We start from the raw sequence: 19,835 nt of genomic DNA, 5'->3' as shown, positions 1-19,835 counted from the left end.
TTGTGCAGTATTCTTTTCAACAAATGGTATTCCAATATTAGATTCTAGTCAGCCCTCTGATTGCTTGTGATGCTGTATCACTGGTGCTCACTGCTTATCAAACCTTTCATGGTCTCTTGCTCTGTGGACTCAGCTTGACACAGAGTAGCACTTGGAATTGTTGAGGTGATGCTCAGACAAGAGAACTGGGGTGAACCACTGATTGAATAACTCCAAGCTCTTTTGGTCACTTTCCGATTAAGTCACCAAGTAGTGGCTCCGTAATACCGCCCGACTTCGCCCCTGCCTCAGCTCTTCTGCTGCTGAAACCCTCATCCATGCCTTCATTACCTCAAGACTCCCAGCTGCCCACCCAGATTCTACCCTCCATAAACTTGAGGTCATCCAAAACTCGCACTCAGTCCAGTTCACCTATCGCCCGCCTGTGCTGAACTACACTGGCTCCTGGTTAAACAACATCACGAGTTTAAAATTCTCATCCTTGATTTCAAAGCCTTCCATGGCCTCACCCCTTCCATATCTCTGTAATCTCCTCCAGCCCCACAAACCTCTGAGATTTCTGCACTGCTCTAATCTTGGCCTCTTGGGCATCCCTGATTTTAATTGCTCCACCACTGGTGGCCCACCTTCATCTGCCTCGCTCGAACCTGTGGAATTTCCTTCCTACATCTTTCCACCTCTCTTGCTTCCTTTAAGACGCCCCTTAAAGTCTACCTTTCTGACCAAGCTTTTGGCCATCTGCCCTAATATCGCCTTATGTGGCTCGGTGTCAAATATTCACACTTCACTCCTATGAAGCGCCTTGAGATGTTTTATTACATTAAAGGTGCTCTATAAATATAAGTTGTTGTTGTTGACACGTTACCAACTAGAAAAAGAGAACAAAGGTCATAGAAGTCGTCCCAAAACAAAAACTGTTGGTGGAGGTGGTTCTGAAATTCATTACGAAAGTAGTACGGGGTGATAAGTACACACAGGCACTAATGGCCTTAAAGGCTGAAAATCCATCAGACTAAAACTTTCCCAAAGTTTGGTTATCTCTGATTGCTTTTAAAATGAACTTGTCAGCTCCCACAATCCAATGGGCAGTAAATGGGTTAGAAAGTTACAGCCCTGCAAAGACGCCATCAGAGTGATTTATTTAAACTAGTCCTTCATCGCTGACATAGGGAAATCACAGCCGCAGTATACCCTACCACCTGCCAATGAGAAGCTATAACCCAAAGACTTTCATGAAAATGGCTTGGTGCTCTGGATTTTTTTTCCAGGGATTTGTTGAGCTGACATCACAATTCAGTACCCCTTTTCACAAAGAGATCATGACTGTGTGGAGAAAAGGGCACTCTATTGAGTTTAGTGAAAAGGCAGAAAAATCACACCACTATGTACACACACTGGTGCACCATTCCCTGTTTTTCAGGCCCTAAGCCTCCAATATGGTGGGCAGGAAGCGCACACTCATTATTGGTACGGGCATAAAAATAGGCATCTAGAGCCCGCGTGTGAAACAGGCGTAAGGCCTCATAGGCAAATAAGGGGCCCAACGCCGGTTTAAGGCCGCTTGTAAAATTGGGCTGCCCTGAGCGTTCTGGAAAACCAGGTCTAAATGTGGCCTTATGGAGTGGGTTGAAATTCTAATCTGCTTCGCCATGAGCTGCTTGGGGATCCAGCTGTCCACAGCTTGCTGGCCTCATATAAATAAGGCCCGAGGCCCATTATTGGGTGTGCCTCAGGCCTAATCATTCAGGCTGTGCACCCAGTTTGCACTGGTGAATATATTTCTGGGCCACTGAGTTCAAAGAAGTTCAGTATCTGCTGACCGTGTCTACATCCAGGACAACTGCTAGCATTTCAACCCAACTGGCAGTTTTTCAGCATGTCACAAGAAAAGTCTATTTCCTTTTACTGATATTATAGTCTGTCGATATCAACCAATCAGGGTTGGGTGGTGAGACTGGAGTCTGTCAAAATCAACCAGAGTTTACATTCTCCCATTGTTAGTTACACAAACTTGAGACAGAACATTGTTAAAAAACTAAAACTATTGGTTTAATTTAGAGTTGCTCCCAAAGTTATATATAAAGCCCAACTTGTATTTATATAGCACCTTTCACTACCTCAGGACGTCGCATAGTGCTTTACAGCCAATGAGGTAGAGTCACTATTCTAATGTAGGTAAACGTGGCAACAAATCTGTGCACAGTAAGCTCCCAAAAACAGCAATGTAATAATGACCAGCTTACCTGTTTTTTTTTAAAGTGGTGTTTGTTGAAGGATAAATATTGACCTGGACACGAGCAATATCACCTTGCTCTTCTTAGTCCATCTAAGTGTGCCTTGGCTTAATGCCTCAAATACAACAGCTCCTTCAGTACTGCATTAGTGTTCAAGTATCTGGAGTGGGACCTGAGCCCACCACTTTCTACATCCAAGGCAGCAATGCTAACAACTGAGTCACAGCTAATACAAGACAACAAGCCTCTAATTTGGAGCTTTTTCCTCAATCGGGGATTAACAGGGTTGCTGTCTGCTGTGAAGATTTATTTTTTGAGACAGTTATGCTATTCCATGGTGTGAATACATTAAGTAGCTTTGTCTGTGCATTCCATCACTTTGACAATTATCAGAGTATGGAATTAGAATGGGTAGTTGATGGGTTTTACTTAATTTTTAAAAATTGGATTAATATTTACCCTTAGAATTAAAATAGGCTCTAAAATGTTGGAAAATATGCCATTCACATGTCCAATATCAACGTTTTCAATAGGATGGGGGCCAGACCCTCCCAAATATATCTCACAGCCTGAGAATTCACATGCCCTTTCGATAATTTTTAATCCGCCACTGCTATAAACATCACCTTTGTGTAAAGACAATCACAGCCAGCACTTGTATGATGGGATGAATGGTCTCATTTTGTGCTATATCATTCCAGATTTTGTGACAAGTTAAGCTATGACAAGCTTACAACCCACTGCACTTTCAGTCTAACTCTGGGCTGGATTTCCTTGGACCCATAGAGACAGATTTGAAGGGCAGGTAAATAGCAGGGAGCTGTGTCAGGATGACTCCCAACTGCATTCCTGCCTCTGGGGGTCTTTCCCAGGAGCAGGCTAGGAAATGGGCCGGTTGTTCACTCCACGGAGGCGAGTAGTCAATTAATCCAATGAAGGCCCCCCCTTAGGGGCCATTTCGAGCCAGTGCCAGTATTTTACCGACGTCAGAGCAGACTTTGCTATGTGCTGAGGCCACTAGCTCAATCGAGGCAGGCTGGGCGACCATCAGAGCTGGAGACTCCTTGCCCCAATGACAGGGCTGCAGGGATGAAAAGCCGCAGCCCTGCCAGTGAATAGAGGGGTCTCCCCTCCATCCTGATGTCCCTACTGGCTTCAGAAATCTTCAGTGCAGCCATTCTCTGTTGGCTGGTGAGGGCGCCTCCATGTTGAGGCACCCTCGCAGTCCCCGACCTGCCTCAGCAGTGCTCACATCACCCAGTGGGGCTTCTAAGGCTCCAAAGCAGCCGGCCCTCTGATTGGGCCTGCAGTATTGGGAGCTCACCCGCATCCTTAATAGGGCGGGAATATGGAGGTGGCCTCCTCCCAAAGGATTGCGCTGCCGGACTCGCTGCTGGCAGGTGTGGGCTCAGGACCCCCATCTAGACATCGGGGTCCCAAAACCCACAGGAAAATCCAGGCCCTTGTCTTCATAGGTCATTAAATTTATATTTTGAGCAAGCTGTTAGCTGTTATTTTTTAAAGCTGTTGGCTACTTTTTGATAGCCTCCCATGATGTCGTGAACACAGCCAGCAACCGAGCAAACAATTTGCATTGCTCCACACTGTCTCTGCTATCACAACAGTTCCTAATGTTTCTGCATCTCGACAGAAGTCACAGAATTCCTCCCACACTTCCTTGTTAGATTCACTCTTTTTAGTATCACAGTGTAAGCACCAGGTTTCTCCGTAAACATCGAGCTGTCAATAAGGATTTACAGCAGAGCTCCCAGTCAAGATAGGAATGTGAGTAATTTGGTGATGTGTATACTGATGAGACAGTAAGATTGGCTGCTGAAAGCTTCCATTTCCACTATGACATCTCAAAAACTATCTGCTTTCGCCGCTAACTTCCTTGGTAGTCTAAAGCAGCTGCCCTTCCAAAGTGTGTATTTATTAATGGGTTATTTACATTAATCATGTATGAATTAATTTGCCTGATAGGTCAGGAAGGCTCCTGTCTGAGACATTCATTTACCTGGGGCTCTGGGAAGCTATCTTCATTTCACTCAGGATTCAGAGAGACTGTCCTTTGCTGGCTGAGAAAGTTCTTGTTCCCATCCACTCCTCTACCAGGCAAGATTTGTTTGGGGACTTTAGATCCAGATCATTCAAACATATCTTACTCATCCCTCTCTGGGTCACTTCTTCCCATTTCCTTACCTCTGACTGGTTTCCAGCAATGTAACACATCGCACAAACCAAAGGAAAACAGAGGAAACAGCTGGGAACAGACAAATAAAAGAATAGTCCACCGACTGTTCAGCTAAAGCAGATAAGAAGTCACAACATTCCTCAACCAATCTTATCCACAGATATGTCGCAGTCTGCCACATAAGCAAAAGTGGCATTCCATCAACAAAGATAACCAGATAAACTTCCCAGTCAGCACAGAAGGAGGCCATTTGGCCCATCATGTCCGAAAGAGCAATTCAGCGGAAGCAGCATGTAATAGACAGGGCTAAGCGATCCCACAGCCAACGGATCAGAGCTTTTTTTTATTTGTTTGTGGGATGTGGGCGTCACTGGCTAGGCCAGCATTTATTGCCCATCCCTAATTGCCCTTGAACTGAGTGGCTTGCTAGGCCATTTCAGAGAGCCATTAAGAGTCAACCACTTTGCTGTGGGTCTGGAGTCACATGTAGGCCAGACCAGGTAAGGATGGCAGATTTCCTTCCCTAAAGGACATTAGTGAACCAGATGGGATTTTACAACAAACGACAATAGTTTCATGGTCATCGTTAGACTATATTTTTAATTCCAGATTTATTAATTGAATTCAAATTTCACCATCTGCTGTGGTGGGATTTGAACCCATGTCTCCAGAGCATTAGCCTGGGCACTGGATTACCAGTCCAGTGACATTACCGCTATGCCACCACCTCCATCTTCAGCTGCTTCATCAATGACTTTCCCTCCATCATAAAGTTCAGAAGTGGGGATGTTCGCTGATGACTGCACAATGTTCAGCACCAATCGAGACTCCTCAGCTACTGAAGCAGCCCGTGTCCATATGCAGCAAGACTTGGACAACATCCAGGCTTGGGCTGATAAATGACGAGAAACATTCACGCCACACAAGTGCCAGGCAATGACCATCTCAAACAAGAGAGAATCTAACCATCTCCCCATGACATTCAATGGCATTACTATCGCTGAATTTCCCCACGATCAACATTCTGGCGGGGGCGGGGGGGGGAGGGGTTACCATTGACCAGAAACTGAACTGGACCAGCCACATAAATGCTGGGGCTACAAGAGCAGGTCAGAGGCTGGGAATTCCACAGCGAGTAAATCACCTCCTGACTCCCCAATGCCTGCCCACATAAGGCACAAGTCAGGAGTGTGATGGAATACTCTCCAGTTGCCTGAATGGGTGCAGCTCCAACAACACTCAAGAAGTTCAACACCATCCAGGACAAAGCAGCCCGCTTGATTGGCACCCCATTTACCACCTTCAACATTCACTGCCTCCACCACCGACGTACAGTGGCAGCAGTGTGTACCATCTACAAGATTCACTGTAGCAACTCACCAAAGCTCCTTCGACAGCACCTTCCAAATACGCAACCTCTACCACCTAGAAGGACAAGGGAACAGATGCATGGAACACCACCACCTGCAAGTTCCACTCCAAGCCACACAGCATCCTGATTTGGAACTCTATCACTGTTCCTTCACTGTCGCTGGGTCAAAATCCTGGAATTCCCTTCCTAACAGCACTGTTGGTGTACCTACACCCCAAGTACTGCAGTGGTTCAAGAAAGCAGCTCACCACCATCTTCTGAATGGCAATTAGGGATGGGCAATAAATGCTGGCCTAGCCAGCGACGGCCACATCCCCCGAACGAATAAAAAAAATTCACTTAATGCCATTGCCCGCCTTCTCCCCATAACCCTGCATATTCTTGCATTTCATATTACTTCAATTGAACCTGCCTCCACCACACTCTCATGCAGTGCATTCCAGACTTTAACAACTCGCTGCGTGAAAAAGTTTTTCCTCATGTCGATTTTGCTTCTCTTACCCATTACTTTAATTCTGTGCCCTCTTGTTCTTGATCCTTTTCTGAGTAGGAACAGTTTCTCTCTATCTACTCTGTCCAGACCCCTCATGATTTTGAATACCTCTATCAAATCACCTCTCAGCCTTCTCTTCTCCAAGGAAAATAATCCTAACTTCTCCAATCTATCTTCATAACTGAAATTCCTCATCCCTGGAACCATTCTCGTGAATCTTTTCTGTACTGTCTGCAAAACCCTCACATCTTTCCTAAAGTGCGGCGCCCAGAACTGGACGCAACACTCCAGCTGTGGCTGAACTAGTGTCTTATATAAGGTCAACATAACTTCCTTGCTCTTCTACTCTATGCCCCTATTAATAAAGCCCAGGATACTGTATGCTTTATGAACTGCTCTCTCAACCTGTCCTGCCGTCTTCAATGACTTACGCACATATACAATTATGGTGTATTACATTTAGGTTTTAATATCATGTTTTTTAAATAGAAGATGTAATGTGCACAGAAGGTTCTAATAGAAACATAGAAAATAGGAGCAGGAGTAGGCCATTCTGCCCTTCTAGCCTGCTCCGCCATTCATTATGATCATGGCTGATCATCCAACTCAGTAACCTGTTCCCGCTTTCGCCCCATACTCTTTGATCCCTTTAGACCCAAGAGCTATTCTCCCTGTTCTAAATTGGCTGCACATGAATAGCCACAATATATTAACACCTTGTTACATTGAAATCCCACAAAAAGAGGAGCAAAGTACAGAGAATGTGATAAAAGACTATTCAATCCATCAAAGCTACTCCATATAGAATCCACATACTCTACAGAGATTACTACATGCAAACAGGCCCAACCAGTCCATGTTAGTGTTTATGTTCCATATGGCCAGTAGTCCCAATCCCATTACTTACCTTGTTCCCATAACCTTTTATCTACCTTTCCTTCAACTACCTATAGAATCTGTTCTTAAATGCTGACAAGGTCATTTTTCAATCATCCACTCTGTTAGTACATTCCAAGTCCTCACAACTCTCTGTTAAAACATTTCTCCTGCTCGATGTCCTTAATCTCTTACATTTAAGCTTGTATCTATGTGCCCTGTACTAAACACATATATTTCTGAAAACAGTCCATTTCTATCCACTGTATTCCATCCCTTCATAAATTTAAATATCTTTATAAAATCACCAGTGGATCGCACTGTTCCAAGTAGAACAGATTATTCCATCATGGATCCTGTTCCCCTGATCACTAGTTGTGGATTTCTGACTTTACAGAACACAAAACAAATAAAAATGTTAAATATCTATAACCCTCAAAGCAGTTTAATAGCCTCAATGCTGCTTAATATCCTATGACCCTCAATGTTTTTTAATACCCTGTTAACCCTCAATCCTCACTCTCAACAGATCACAGGAAGTCACTATTTTGAGACAAATACAGGCATTAACACACTGGCTGGGAATTTCCTCAGAGCTGCTCCCATTCCACAGCAGTAACTTCTGGAAACATTACAATGTCGGGAGCAGCTCTGAGAAAATTCCTGGCCATTGCAAAGGATATATTTCATAACCTACTTCTTTACTGGATGTGGGCTTCGGGCTCCCTCCCTCAGAGTGGCAGGTGCCATACCAATCATGATGCTTTATCAGGGCACATGTCTCTATTGGGCCTTCACAGATGTGGACCACCTCCCTGAAATTTAAAATGGCCCTATCCACGAAATTTAGGAAAGGGACAATTCCTGGGAAAAACCATAGCACTTCCACCTATCTTCTGCCCTATTTATTTTGGAGAAACTTTGCCCAGGTATTTCAACAACCACTTGGTGCAGGAAGGTATGTTTTAGTATATAATTTTGCCTTTCCTTTTTAATAAATTATTCACTGAAACATAAAGTTAAGATTCTCTAAAGAGATGGATATGGGATGGATGGTTGCAGAATATGGCAATTCAGATACTTCCCAGGGAATGCAATGGTTCTTGTGTAGCTGGGATCTTGAAAAAGTCACCTGAGGAAAGCAAGTAAGCAGGGTTTTACATCAATGATGTGGCGATGAATAGATTTATTCTGAAGTTTTATTGAATTACCTCTGGGAATCAGGAAGAAAATAGGCAAAACTCATCTTCAGGGACTCAGACAAGATTGGGCAGACTCCTTGATTGAGCAAATTGCTACAACTCTGTCCGCCACTGCTCCCTGGCCCTTGGATGTGGGGTGATTGTCTCCTTTGCTCCCTAAGACCCTTTCCTGCTTCAGCTAGATTTCTGTCATGTTCATGTAACTTAGGTTTCCTTCCATATGTATTTGAATGCAGACCATGGCCTATTACTGTCATCTTTCCTTTGAGCTCACCCTTGACTTGGTCCTCCTTTCTTCTCCTCTTCCTCTTACCAAGCCATACCGCCTTTCCTCCCACCCTTCTTTGGGATCCTTTGATCCCTCTTCCCACCTCCTGTCACCCCAGGCTCCCATCCTTCCAGACCGAGCACACACAGCTTCCCCTTGCACCTCCCTCAGCTGAGTGACTATTCCATTTGAACCACACCGACATAGTTTTCCAATTTTTTCAGGCGTTAAAAACAAATATACTATTTGGCTTCCCAGAATCTTCAGTTCAGACCTTGTCCACCTTAATGTTAAAAAATGGCTAGCTTTCTGCCTGCCTAACTATTGAAAGTCAATTGTTTGTCCTTCAAAGGAAAAAAAAAATTTATAAATTTCCCAGAGCCTCCAGTTCCTTATTCCTTCATGATCTAGATATGCCAATAGGGACTGAGTGAAAAATTGTTTAGTTTATCAACAACTACAAACTATCTTTCCATGGACTTCACTGAAAATAACTTCAAATGATTTTAGACATTGAATGTTCATTTTGTTTTAAAGAAAAAACTCTTCAAACATTATGAAAATTTAGATGTTTTCTTTTGTTAGTATTTGCTGTCTCTTCTTTCCTTCTGTATATTATTTCACTTGGAAATAAACCTAACAAGGTCATCTTAACCTGCACAATTTAGTCCAGCAGTAAGTTATTTTCTGCCTTTGAGGTTGGCAGGAGAACGCTTTGCGTATCCAGTAAATAGTTGATAGCGATGAGTGTTTAATGGTTAGTTCTGTTTATTTTGAGCAGACTAACCAGTACCCAGTTGGGAATAGGGTCACAGGTTCCAGTCCCAAAGGGACTTCATCTTATCATAGAAACTGTAATCTAGTGGTGAACATAAGAGGAAATGCTGGGGAAAAGAACAAACTGTAATAGGCAGATATGCCTTAGGAAATTAATCAAGACATCCTTGCTCTCTAAAAGTCACGAGAAAGGAAGCATTCATCATGCCTTTCCAGGCTGGAATTAGCCCCAAATCCCAAAGGTATGGGCAGTGTTCTATCCCACAAGATCACCCAGTTCATTTGGTAGGTGTGAAGTTTAAATTATTTGAAACACATTTGCTAAAATAACACCAAATGTTATGGGAATGGGGATGCATCTTGGGGATCAGTAAAGATATTCAGCCAAAATATGAAGAGCATTTATGACAGCATAGACCACAACAACAGGGGAGAACTATTGTCAATATATTGTTGCAGTCATCGACTCAAGGATAACAAGAGTGAGAGGAACTGGATTGGACTGCATGCAACCTCAGTGCCCAGCTCAAAGCCAACATGAACTTCAAATCTCATATTCAGTCTATCACTAAGACAGCCCATTTCCACCTCCATCTCTACTTCACCCACACCTCTGCTGAAACACTCCTTACCACCTCCAGCATCAACATTTCCTCTCTGTCTTCCTGAGCTCAGAAAACTTCAAATCATACAGAACTCTACCACTTGCAACCTGTCTGTACTAAATCCTGCTCACCTATCACTCAGGTCTCTGTTGACCTCCCCTGGTTCCCCAGTGCACTGAATTCAAAATCTTCATCCAAATCCCTTCAAAGATTCAGCCTATCTTGGCTCTGCAATCCCATGCAGCCCTGTCACAGCCCATATCCTGCACTGAGAGCCTGGATTCTGTGCATTCCTTCTCTCCACCATGGTTGGCAGAGGCTTCATCACTCAAATTTCTTTCGTAAACCTGTCTGTCTTGCTCCATCTCTCCCCAACGTCAGAAACCTCCTCAAAACGTATATCTTCATACCTTTTTGTCACTTCCTCCAACCTTCTCTCAGTTCTTGCTCAGTGTCCAATGCCTCCTCTTTTGTGAGGTCCTGTGTGAGGTTTCACTATGTTGAAATTGTTGGGTCATACAGGGCAGAATTATTTTTTGTAAGTCCCAAATTGTAATATCTTAATGTAACTAGAATAATTGTCAAGAGGGCATTTAGTTTTTAGAATTTTTGAGGGCCGTACTGTCTCCTTGTGTGATGAATTTTCAATGGAATTTTGCTCATGGAATGAGATGGAGAATGGAAATTAACTGCTTTACCACAGGTAGAAAAATCACCACTAGAACCATACAAGAAGACCATTCAGCCCATCATGTCTGTGCCAGGTCTTCACTGGAGCAATGCAAAACAAATCCCCCACCTTGCTCTCCTGATAGCCCTGCATGATCCTAAATGTCTATCAGTTCTTCCCTTGAGAATGCAACAGTCCCTGCCTTAACTATTGCCATGGCTTCTGTGCACCACTCACATACTTCCAAACAGCCAGGTGAGCGCTAAGTGAGACACAAAAGCAGGCACTCTATGGGAATTGTGTAAGCAATATAACCACAAGACGTTCTGCTAATATTACTCACCTGAGCCACATTAATGAACTTGGTGATGACCTCTGCTCTTTGCACAGGTGTCTGCTTGCTAAGAACCATCAACTGGAGCCACTGGGAAATACCATTAAACAGAGCAATGGATCTCTCAAGGGTTGGATTATCCATTAGGCAGCGATGTGTAACATAACTCTGATAATCTGTAAACTGCAAGAGATCACCATTTCAAGAGTTAATTCAAGGTCAGAAATCTTCTCAATTCATCTTACCAATTTGGGCGGCACAGTGGCGCAGTGGTTAGCACCGCAGCCTCACAGCTCCAGCGACCCGGGTTAAATTCTGGGTACTGCCTGTGTGGAGTTTGCAAGTTCTCCCTGTGTGTGCGTGGGTTTTCTCTGGGTGCTCCGGTTTCCTCCCACAAGCCAAAAAGACTTGCAGGTTGATAGGTAAATTGGCCATTATAAATTGTCCCTAGTATAGGTAGGTGGTAGTGAAATATAGGGAAAGGTGGGGATGTGGTAGGAATATGGAATTAGTGTAGGATTAGTATAAATGGGTGGCTGATGGTCGGCACAGACTCGCTGGGCCGAAGGGCCTGTTTCAGTGCTGTATCTCTAAACTAATTTGCCAAAGCTTGGTTTTGCTATAATTTTTGATTGATAATTGATGCCCTATCTTTGTCCTCCACCTTTCATTTGCCAATTAATAAATGAATGCCAGTCCAGCCTGATTCAGGTTTGGATTGGAAGAGTAACAGCTCTAATTTGTGCCAATGACTAATTTTCCACAGAATTGTATAACAAAGTGTATTTACTATATTAATATACACCATAAGTTGCAATCCTTATGATAATTCCTCTTCTCGTGAACAAAGCAATAAGATCAGTCTAGGATCATTAGACTGTTTAAAACCAGCTAGTCATGGGTCTAATCACTGCTAACTAGACAGCATTGTAGTGTAGACTACAGCACACCCACTTGCAGTCTGGATCCAGAATAAATTTAAGCTGCACTTCTTGCCTCAGGGGAAAAAAACACTTGGAGTTGCAGGTGTTACTTGAGACATCAAAACATTTAGTCAAAAGCTCTAAAGCTACATTTGCTCACTGATAGTACTCTGCCATTTCTTCATGTAACACAACATGATAGTTGATATTGCTTCACCGTGAGAAAAGACTTCAGTCATTTACACATCACCCGGACCCTGCAGATCACATACATTGATCATCATCTGAGCGAGATATGCCTTGTGTACTAAATGAAGGTTGTTGGTTTTACACAAATCGGATTCCATACCATACAACTGCTGGTTCTTTAAGCAATATTATACTGATTATATCCCATACAAAGTCAATATAAATATAGAAAGCAAGATTTAGACTATAAAACTAATATAAGTGCAAACTGAGCTTTGTCAAAGTTTAAAGATATATATTTTCTGCATTTTGTGATAATCTCTCCTATCTTCAACCCCCACCTTTTATTGGTGCCACATATTGTTCTCTCGTCACAAGGTTAATGTAGACAATCTATTCCCAAGCTTCTAGCAGTGCTGCTAGAAGGCAGCTGGCAGGAGGTCCAAGAGACCAGGTTAGCTTGCCTGTGGCTTTCTCATTCCCTCTGGAGAAGTGTTCTGCCTCTGTACAGCACCTTCCCTAACTGAGACTGGTCAGCTCACCATTCAGGGAAATGTGGGCACAGCCCCATGCTCTACCACTCAATGCCAGTCAGCTACATCACTATTTGGCAGCCAGTTCCAGAGCAGGTGAAGGAAAAGAATGCCCACCAACTCTCCTTTGTTTGCAATTTATTTCAGATGAACGGAGAGGGGAGGGGGTTGAAAGAGGACTAAGATATTGCCCAGAAATTTTCATAACACATTGAGGTGAATAGCATCAATGCATTTAAGGGGAAACTAGATAAGTACATGAGGGAGAAAGGAACAGAAAGTTACGCCGATCGGGTTAGATGAAGTAGGGTGGGAGGAGACTTGTGTGGAGCATTAACACCAACATTTCTGTTTCTGTGCTGTAAATTCTGTAACTCAAGAAGTATCATATTTAATAGGTTTTAACCCCACTCCTCCAAATGTAAATATTTGCATGCTGAGTAGAGTGTTGGCAGTGCTTATGAATAGCAGGGTGGGGTTCATACATGCGTTTCTCTAGGCAGCAAGTTCCTGATCATGGTCAGGCCATCACAGGAGGCTGCCAGCGAAGATCAGGCACTTCACAAACAAAGGATAGTGGGGCAAACCAAACCGGGCCAATCCTACACACCTTCAACCAGGCAAACAGGTACCTGCCTGACAGACAGTACCCAGCAACTCTCAGAGCTGTTGAATGGAGGAGGTTTCTCCAATACTGCTTGATTATGTTTGACTTTATGTGCAGAGCTGTCATCAAATAAATTTTGCGAGTGATGTTTAGCAAGAGTATTACCGAGTGGGATGAAGAATTCGGTTATGCGGAGAGACTAGAGAAATGAGGAATTTCTTTCTTATTCATTCCTGGGATGCGGGTGTCTCTGGTAAGGCCAGTATTTATTGCCCATCCCTAATTGCCCTTCCAGCAGCACGGACTGGGGAGAGATTTAATAGAGGGGTTCAAAATTATGAGGGGTTTTGATAGGATAGATAGAGGGAAACTGTTACCACTAGCAGGGGTCAGTAACCAGTGGAAACAGATGTAAGTCACAAAAGCAAAATGCTGTGGATCTAAGGTAATTGGCAAAAAAGCCAGGGGGGAGATGAGGATTTTTTTTTACTCAGCCTGAAGTTATTATGTAAAATGCACTGCCTGAAAGGGTGGTGGAAGCAGATTCAATAGTAACTTTCAAAAAGAAATTAGATATATAGTTGAAAAGGCAAATTTGTAGGGCAATGGGGAAAGAACAGGGGAGTGGGGTGAATTGGTAACTCGTCCAAAGCCAGCTCAGGGATGCTGGGCCAAATAATTCTCTCATTCTATGGCATGATAATACTGATTTTAAATTCAGTTGTACAGAGCTGTGTTTTTATAAGGGTGGACTCCACCACAATTATCGTATCCAATGAATTCAAAATGAATTACAACTTTGCTATTGGTGGACTGTGTTCGTTACACTCATCTTTATGATTTCAGAAAAAGTAGGGAAGAGAGGGAATGCTCCCCAATGCTGTGTCTGTTAAATGGGTGACATTTTCTTGTGGATCTGAAATCCTTTGTGTATGAGCTTACAATAAGGACAGTGGTTCAATTTTCCAAACAGAAGGGGACCAGCACCATCAACAGACTAAATGAAACATTATACATTTGGAACAGGCTTGGAAACTTTATAGACAACTCCCCAAGGAGAATATTGGGAAGTGCGGGGGTGCTGGGGGCAACGAAATTTGAAAAGCCTGACATTTAGACACAGCAAACCCAATCCTCTGAAGCGGAGGATCACTGACCGATATCCGCCGAAAGGATTTATACTCCAGGAAGGAAAGATGCTCCGCCAGCTCCAATGGCTCTAAGTGATCGAATAACAGAGAAGCTTTCCCCTTCTTCTTGGAGACTTTTTTACGTTGAGTGACACGTCTCATCCAGTCGTAGGAGGGGCTGTTTAAAAGCAAGAGCAGCATTAATGGATTTTTTAAGACCAGAAATCTGAACTTCACATAGTGTCGCATTACCGCATTAAATTAACAAAGAAAGACTTGCATTTATATAGCGCTTTTCACGACCATCCGACGTCTCAAAGTACTTTACAGCCAATGAGGTTCTTTTGAAGTGTAGTCACTGTTGTACTGTAGGAAACACAGCAGCCAAATTGCCCACAGCAAACTCCCACATGTGATCGTGACTGTTTTTGTGATGTTGATTGAGGGATAAATCCAGTACACTGGAGAAAACTCCCCTGCTTTTCTTCAAAATAGTCACATGGGATCTTTTACATCCACCTGAGAAGCCAAACAGGACCTCGGTTTAACATCTCATCTGAATTACAGCACCTCTGACGGTGCAGCTCTCCCTCAGTACTGCACTGGAGAGTCAGCCTTGATTATTGTGCTTATGCCCTGCAGTGGCTCTTCAACCCAGAACCTTGTAACTTAGAGGCAAAAGTGCTACCAACTGCTTACATAAATTAGATGACCATCAATTAGAATAGGAAGTTTTACTACAGCAGAGTTGGCCTTGGTTCAATGGATTGCACTCTCACCTGAGTCAGAAGGTCAGGGGTTAAAGCCCCACTTCAGAGACTTGAATACATAAGTAAGCTGGCTCTCAAGTGCAGTACTGAGGGAGTGCTGCACTTTTGGAGGTGCCATCTTTCAGATAGGCACTATTCAAAGAACAGGAGAATTCACCTGGTGTTGTGGCAAAAATTTATCCTTCAATCAACGCCTGAAACAGATGATCTGGTCACTTATTTCATTGCTGTTTGTGGGAGCTTGATGTGCACAAATTAGCTGCATTACCACAGTGCCTACACTACAAAAGTACTTAATTGGCTGTAAAGCACTTTAGGACATCCTGAGGGCATGAAAGGCACTATATAAATGCAAATCTTTCTTTTTTTTACCTGACATAAACTAGTAAAATACTCAGTACACACATTATTGCAAATGGTTCCTAATATGATACTTGTCCTAAACAGATATTTCAATACATTGGAATATTCTCACCAGTTAGATATCGGAATGATTTTGCAATCACTATGATAGGAGCTGGGCACAGCCAGAGTGGGCAGAATATTTACATAGAGACATGGGGGCATTTTTTTAATTCTTAAATACGCCCTGTGACCATTTACATCATGGGTCTTGCAACGATGTGATGCTCAATCCCACCACCTATTTAACCACGAATCATGCAACCAGTCATGCAAAGGTCACTAAGGGAGCAAAAGTGAACCTCATCATGTCTGTTTTCCAGGAGGAAAATGGGTGCAAAGAGGGTCAAGTTACGGGGCTAACCTCCTGCACCCTAATAGCCTTAGAAACATGTCCGACACCATATTGCTTCAGACACTCTGCAGGCATCCCTGGCAACTGCCTAAAACAGACATTAAGCCCCATGGATATGCTAATAAGGGGCCTAATGCCCATTCTAGAATGAAAACCAGAAATTGGAGCAATTTCCAGGTGCAAAATTCAGCAATTCTATTTGCTAAGTTTCCATAAGAACAGGCTAAAGTTAACAAGTTACTTCCAGTTTAAAGTTTCCTAACTTTATGCTCTTTGGCTCATCAAAGCCTCAACCCTGTTGGACCATAAACATATGACATATCTCCTACAACACAGAACACTTTAACCTGCTGGTAAAATCTTACATCTAGCACATGCACTGTGTTGCCAATAAAATTTGCTAGCCAGCTGTGTCGTTTGGCAATTTTCTAGGCAGTACGGCCAGTGTCACATGTGGACTCAGTGGCTTCCTCCCATATTAATGCACTCATATTACTGAAGGCAAACATGTTTGTGCATTAAAGTTTGTGTACTTATACGTCATTCCAAATGAAGAACTTGTATCTATACAGCACCTTCCACAACCTCAGGAGGCCCCAAAGCACTTTATAACCAATGAAGTACTTTTTTGAAGAGTAGTCACTGTTGTAATATAGGGAAACATTCTAAACATGCAAAGTGATTTTTTAAAAATTAAAATTTATCTCTCACTCTTAATATGCAAAAGATAATTTCTTCAATCAGTGTCTGCTGACTGCCGGGTATTAAAACTCACAAAGTAAAAAGGCTTTCTTACATGCTGGAGATGTCGATGAGTTTACTGTGTTCTTCATATCCCAGCTGGCTGGCCAGTTCCTGAAACTCCTCTGTCAGACGAACCAAACCCAGATCCAAGTTAAACTCGGCAGGGAATTCAGAAATCCAGTACCTGTACATCCACATGCATAAAGAAAGGTGTGTTACAAGCTTTGGTTTGCAATTCCGTCATATAGAAGCTAAGTGTCTTTATAGATAACACTTGATCCACAGGATTTCCCAGGACTGGTTTTGATCACCTGAGGAGGTTGGAGAGGAGCTTCCCAGATAATGTTCCCCTAAATTCTGGGAACCACACTTCAGGAAGGATGTCGAGGCACTGGAGAGGATACAGAGGAGGTTTACCGGGATGATACCAGGGATGAGGGACTTCAGTTATGTGGAGAGATTGGAGGTGCTGGGATTGTGCTCCTTAGAGCAGAGAAGGTTCAGGAGACACTTGATAGAGGTATTCAAAATTATGAGTGGTTTTGATGGACCAAGTAGGGAGAAACTATGTCCTCTGGCAAGTGGGTTGGTCGTAACCAGCAGCCACAGATTTAAAATAATTGGCAAAAGAGCTAGAAGGGAAATGGGGAGAAATTCCTTCACACAGAGGGTTGTTAAGATTTGGAACACACTACCTGAAAGGGAGGTGGCATCAGATTCCATAGGAACTTTCAAAAGGTAATTGGGCGCACACTTGATTAGCCTGTAGGGTTTGCAGGGAAAGGCTGGGGTGTGGGACTAAATTGGATAGCTTTTTCAAAGATCCAGCCCTGATGCAACAGGTGGAATGGCCTCCTGCTGTGCTGTATGTTTCTATAATGCCATGTTTCTATTTTTTTCTTTATTGGCCCTTGATTTTTGCTCTTCCTTTTGTTTCTCCCAGGAGATTACATGACTGGATGATGATGCTCCAGCCATCATAGTGTGGGGCAGGCTTGATAGACCAGCTGGTCCTTTTCTGCCCTTCAATTTTCTATGTTGGTATGGGGCCTTAATCTCACACATGACCACTTTAGAGCTGGTAACGTTTGTGCCTTTAACAGTGAAGTTTAATACATTCATTTTGCACTTTCTGTATTTTTTTTGAGATTTAGTCAAACTTAGGAACATTGGAACAGGAGGAGGCCATTTAGCCCTTCGAGCCTGTTCTCCCAGTCAATGAAATCATAGCTGATCTGCGATCTAACCCCATATACCCACCTCTTATCCAATGCCTTAATACTTTTAGCTAACAAAACTCTATCAATCTCAGTTTTTAAATAAAAAATTAATCTAGAATCAATTGCCATTTGCGGAAGAAAGTTCCAAACTTCCTCAATCTTTGCATAAAGAAGTGTTTCCTAATTTCACTCCCGAAAGGTCTGGCTCTAATTTTTAGACTTTGCCTCCTTAATCTAGATCTCCAACATGCAGAAATAGTTTCTCCCATTCTACCCTACCTGTTCCCCTTAATATCTTGAAAACTTTGATCAAGTCACTCCTTAACCTCCAAAATTCCAGGGAATACAATCCCCGTTTATTTAATATCTCCCCGTAGCTTAACCATTGACATCCAGGGGGCAGAATTTTTAGTCCCATATGGGGGTGAGCACGGAGGTAGACAGCCATGAAAATTCACGCCACTGGCTGGCATACCGGTTTGCCGGCACCATCCCGCCTCCAGGCCATTTTCCAATTTTGCGGATTAAATGGCCACTTAAGGCCTACTGTCGGAGGCTCCAGGCAGGCTTTGAGGCCCTCCCTGCCTGCCTAGACACAGTTCCGGCCACAGACCGCCTTGTGGAAGGGCTCCCTCTCCACAATGGTGACCCAGCTGCTGAGACCATTTTTTTTAATTTATAAAGTTTAAATAGTTGGAGAGAGGGCACCTCTCTCTTACTTGAACTAAGGCTGCTGCTCCTTCCAAGCTGGAGCGCCTCCTATTCGTCCTGCCCACCTTCATCCTTAACTGGATGGTGAGCCATCCCTCTAGCCACTAATTTTGGGGAAAATCACTGCCGGTTGACTGTTTCTATAGAGTGCGGGGTTGTGGCCTCCATTTGACCCCTACAGATGGGGTCCCAACCCAAAGGGCAAAATCCTGCCCCAGGTGTCATTCTAGTAAATCTATGCTGCAGTCCCTCTAAGGTGAATATATCCTTCCCAAGGGGTGGTGCTCAGAATTGCTCTCAGTACTCCCGGTGTGGTCTAATCAGGGCTTTGTATATTTGAAGCATGACTTCATCAGGTTCAACTGAACCTAATGCCTTTCTAAGGATCATACTTTTCCCCATTTGAACTCATTCTGAACATCTCAGCAAGAAATCTAGATAAAGTTCCACACTGAACGGAACAGCATAAACCTAACAGATGCATCAGGGGTAATGAATGAATGTAAAGTCGGAGTCAAAAATATGGGGCACTTAAGAGGAGATTTTCCATGCACACTGGGAAGCCGATCATGAAATCTTACTCCTCCCAGCTCATGATTTTCCATATGTTCGTGTTAATAGATGGAAAATCACAGGCTAGAGGTGCACAATTTCTTGACATGTGCTCCCAGCATAGTCCAGGAGTAATGGAGCAGAAAAAAATATCCTTTATTATAGTGGTGATGAAAAAGGCAAAACATTGCGTAGCCATTAGGGAAACAACTGATTATTTTGTGGAACAGACTCTTGGCTATAACAGTTGGTGCTGTGCTGATTAACCTCATCAAAAAGGAACTCCATAATAATAGCTGATTGGGAACAGAATTAAATATTAGAGGGAGAGGAAGAGACCAAGATGATTAATTACTCTATTCTGGGGCTGATGGAGGAAGTGAGAGTAATTGGCCTGGATGCAGGTATGAGAATGGAGGAATATTTGGAGTTTTCAGGATTTTTCAAAGACAGATTAGCAGGTGAATCAGGTCTGTGATAAGATTTGTTGCACATGGATACATGCTTTCTTTTTCTTTTCATGGAAAGGAGCCAGTGATACATCCAGTCAGTGTGTAAGTGTCTCATAGAGATTCATATTCCAGTTAGATGCCAGGATCCTGAAGCCCTTCTATAACTCCACTGGGAGTGCACTGGAAGAGCTGCAGATGGGGTAGAACCAATGTACTCCAAGT

At 43.2% G+C, this 19,835-nt stretch overlaps 1 protein-coding gene across 4 annotated transcripts in view; it reads right to left on the bottom strand.

The window, feature by feature from the left end:
* rasgrp3 (RAS guanyl releasing protein 3 (calcium and DAG-regulated)) overlaps nucleotides 1-19,835 on the bottom strand; it is a 99,376-nt gene that overhangs the window by 44,086 nt on the left and 35,455 nt on the right. For all 4 annotated transcript variants that reach the window (XM_068045352.1, XM_068045349.1, XM_068045351.1 and 1 more), the window contains 3 exons: nucleotides 16,731-16,862; nucleotides 14,435-14,585; nucleotides 11,035-11,208 (listed from right to left, as the gene is read on the bottom strand). In XM_068045352.1, coding sequence (XP_067901453.1) covers nucleotides 11,035-11,208; nucleotides 14,435-14,585; nucleotides 16,731-16,862 — 457 coding nt within the window. The remainder of the gene's footprint in view (nucleotides 1-11,034; nucleotides 11,209-14,434; nucleotides 14,586-16,730; nucleotides 16,863-19,835) is intronic.

The sequence above is a fragment of the Heterodontus francisci genome, chromosome 13 (genome assembly GCF_036365525.1).
Source record: "Heterodontus francisci isolate sHetFra1 chromosome 13, sHetFra1.hap1, whole genome shotgun sequence".
In the NCBI taxonomy this organism is placed as follows: Eukaryota; Metazoa; Chordata; class Chondrichthyes; order Heterodontiformes; family Heterodontidae; genus Heterodontus; species Heterodontus francisci.
Note: the sequence above shows the minus strand (reverse complement) of the source record. Positions and strands in the feature narration are given on the sequence as shown.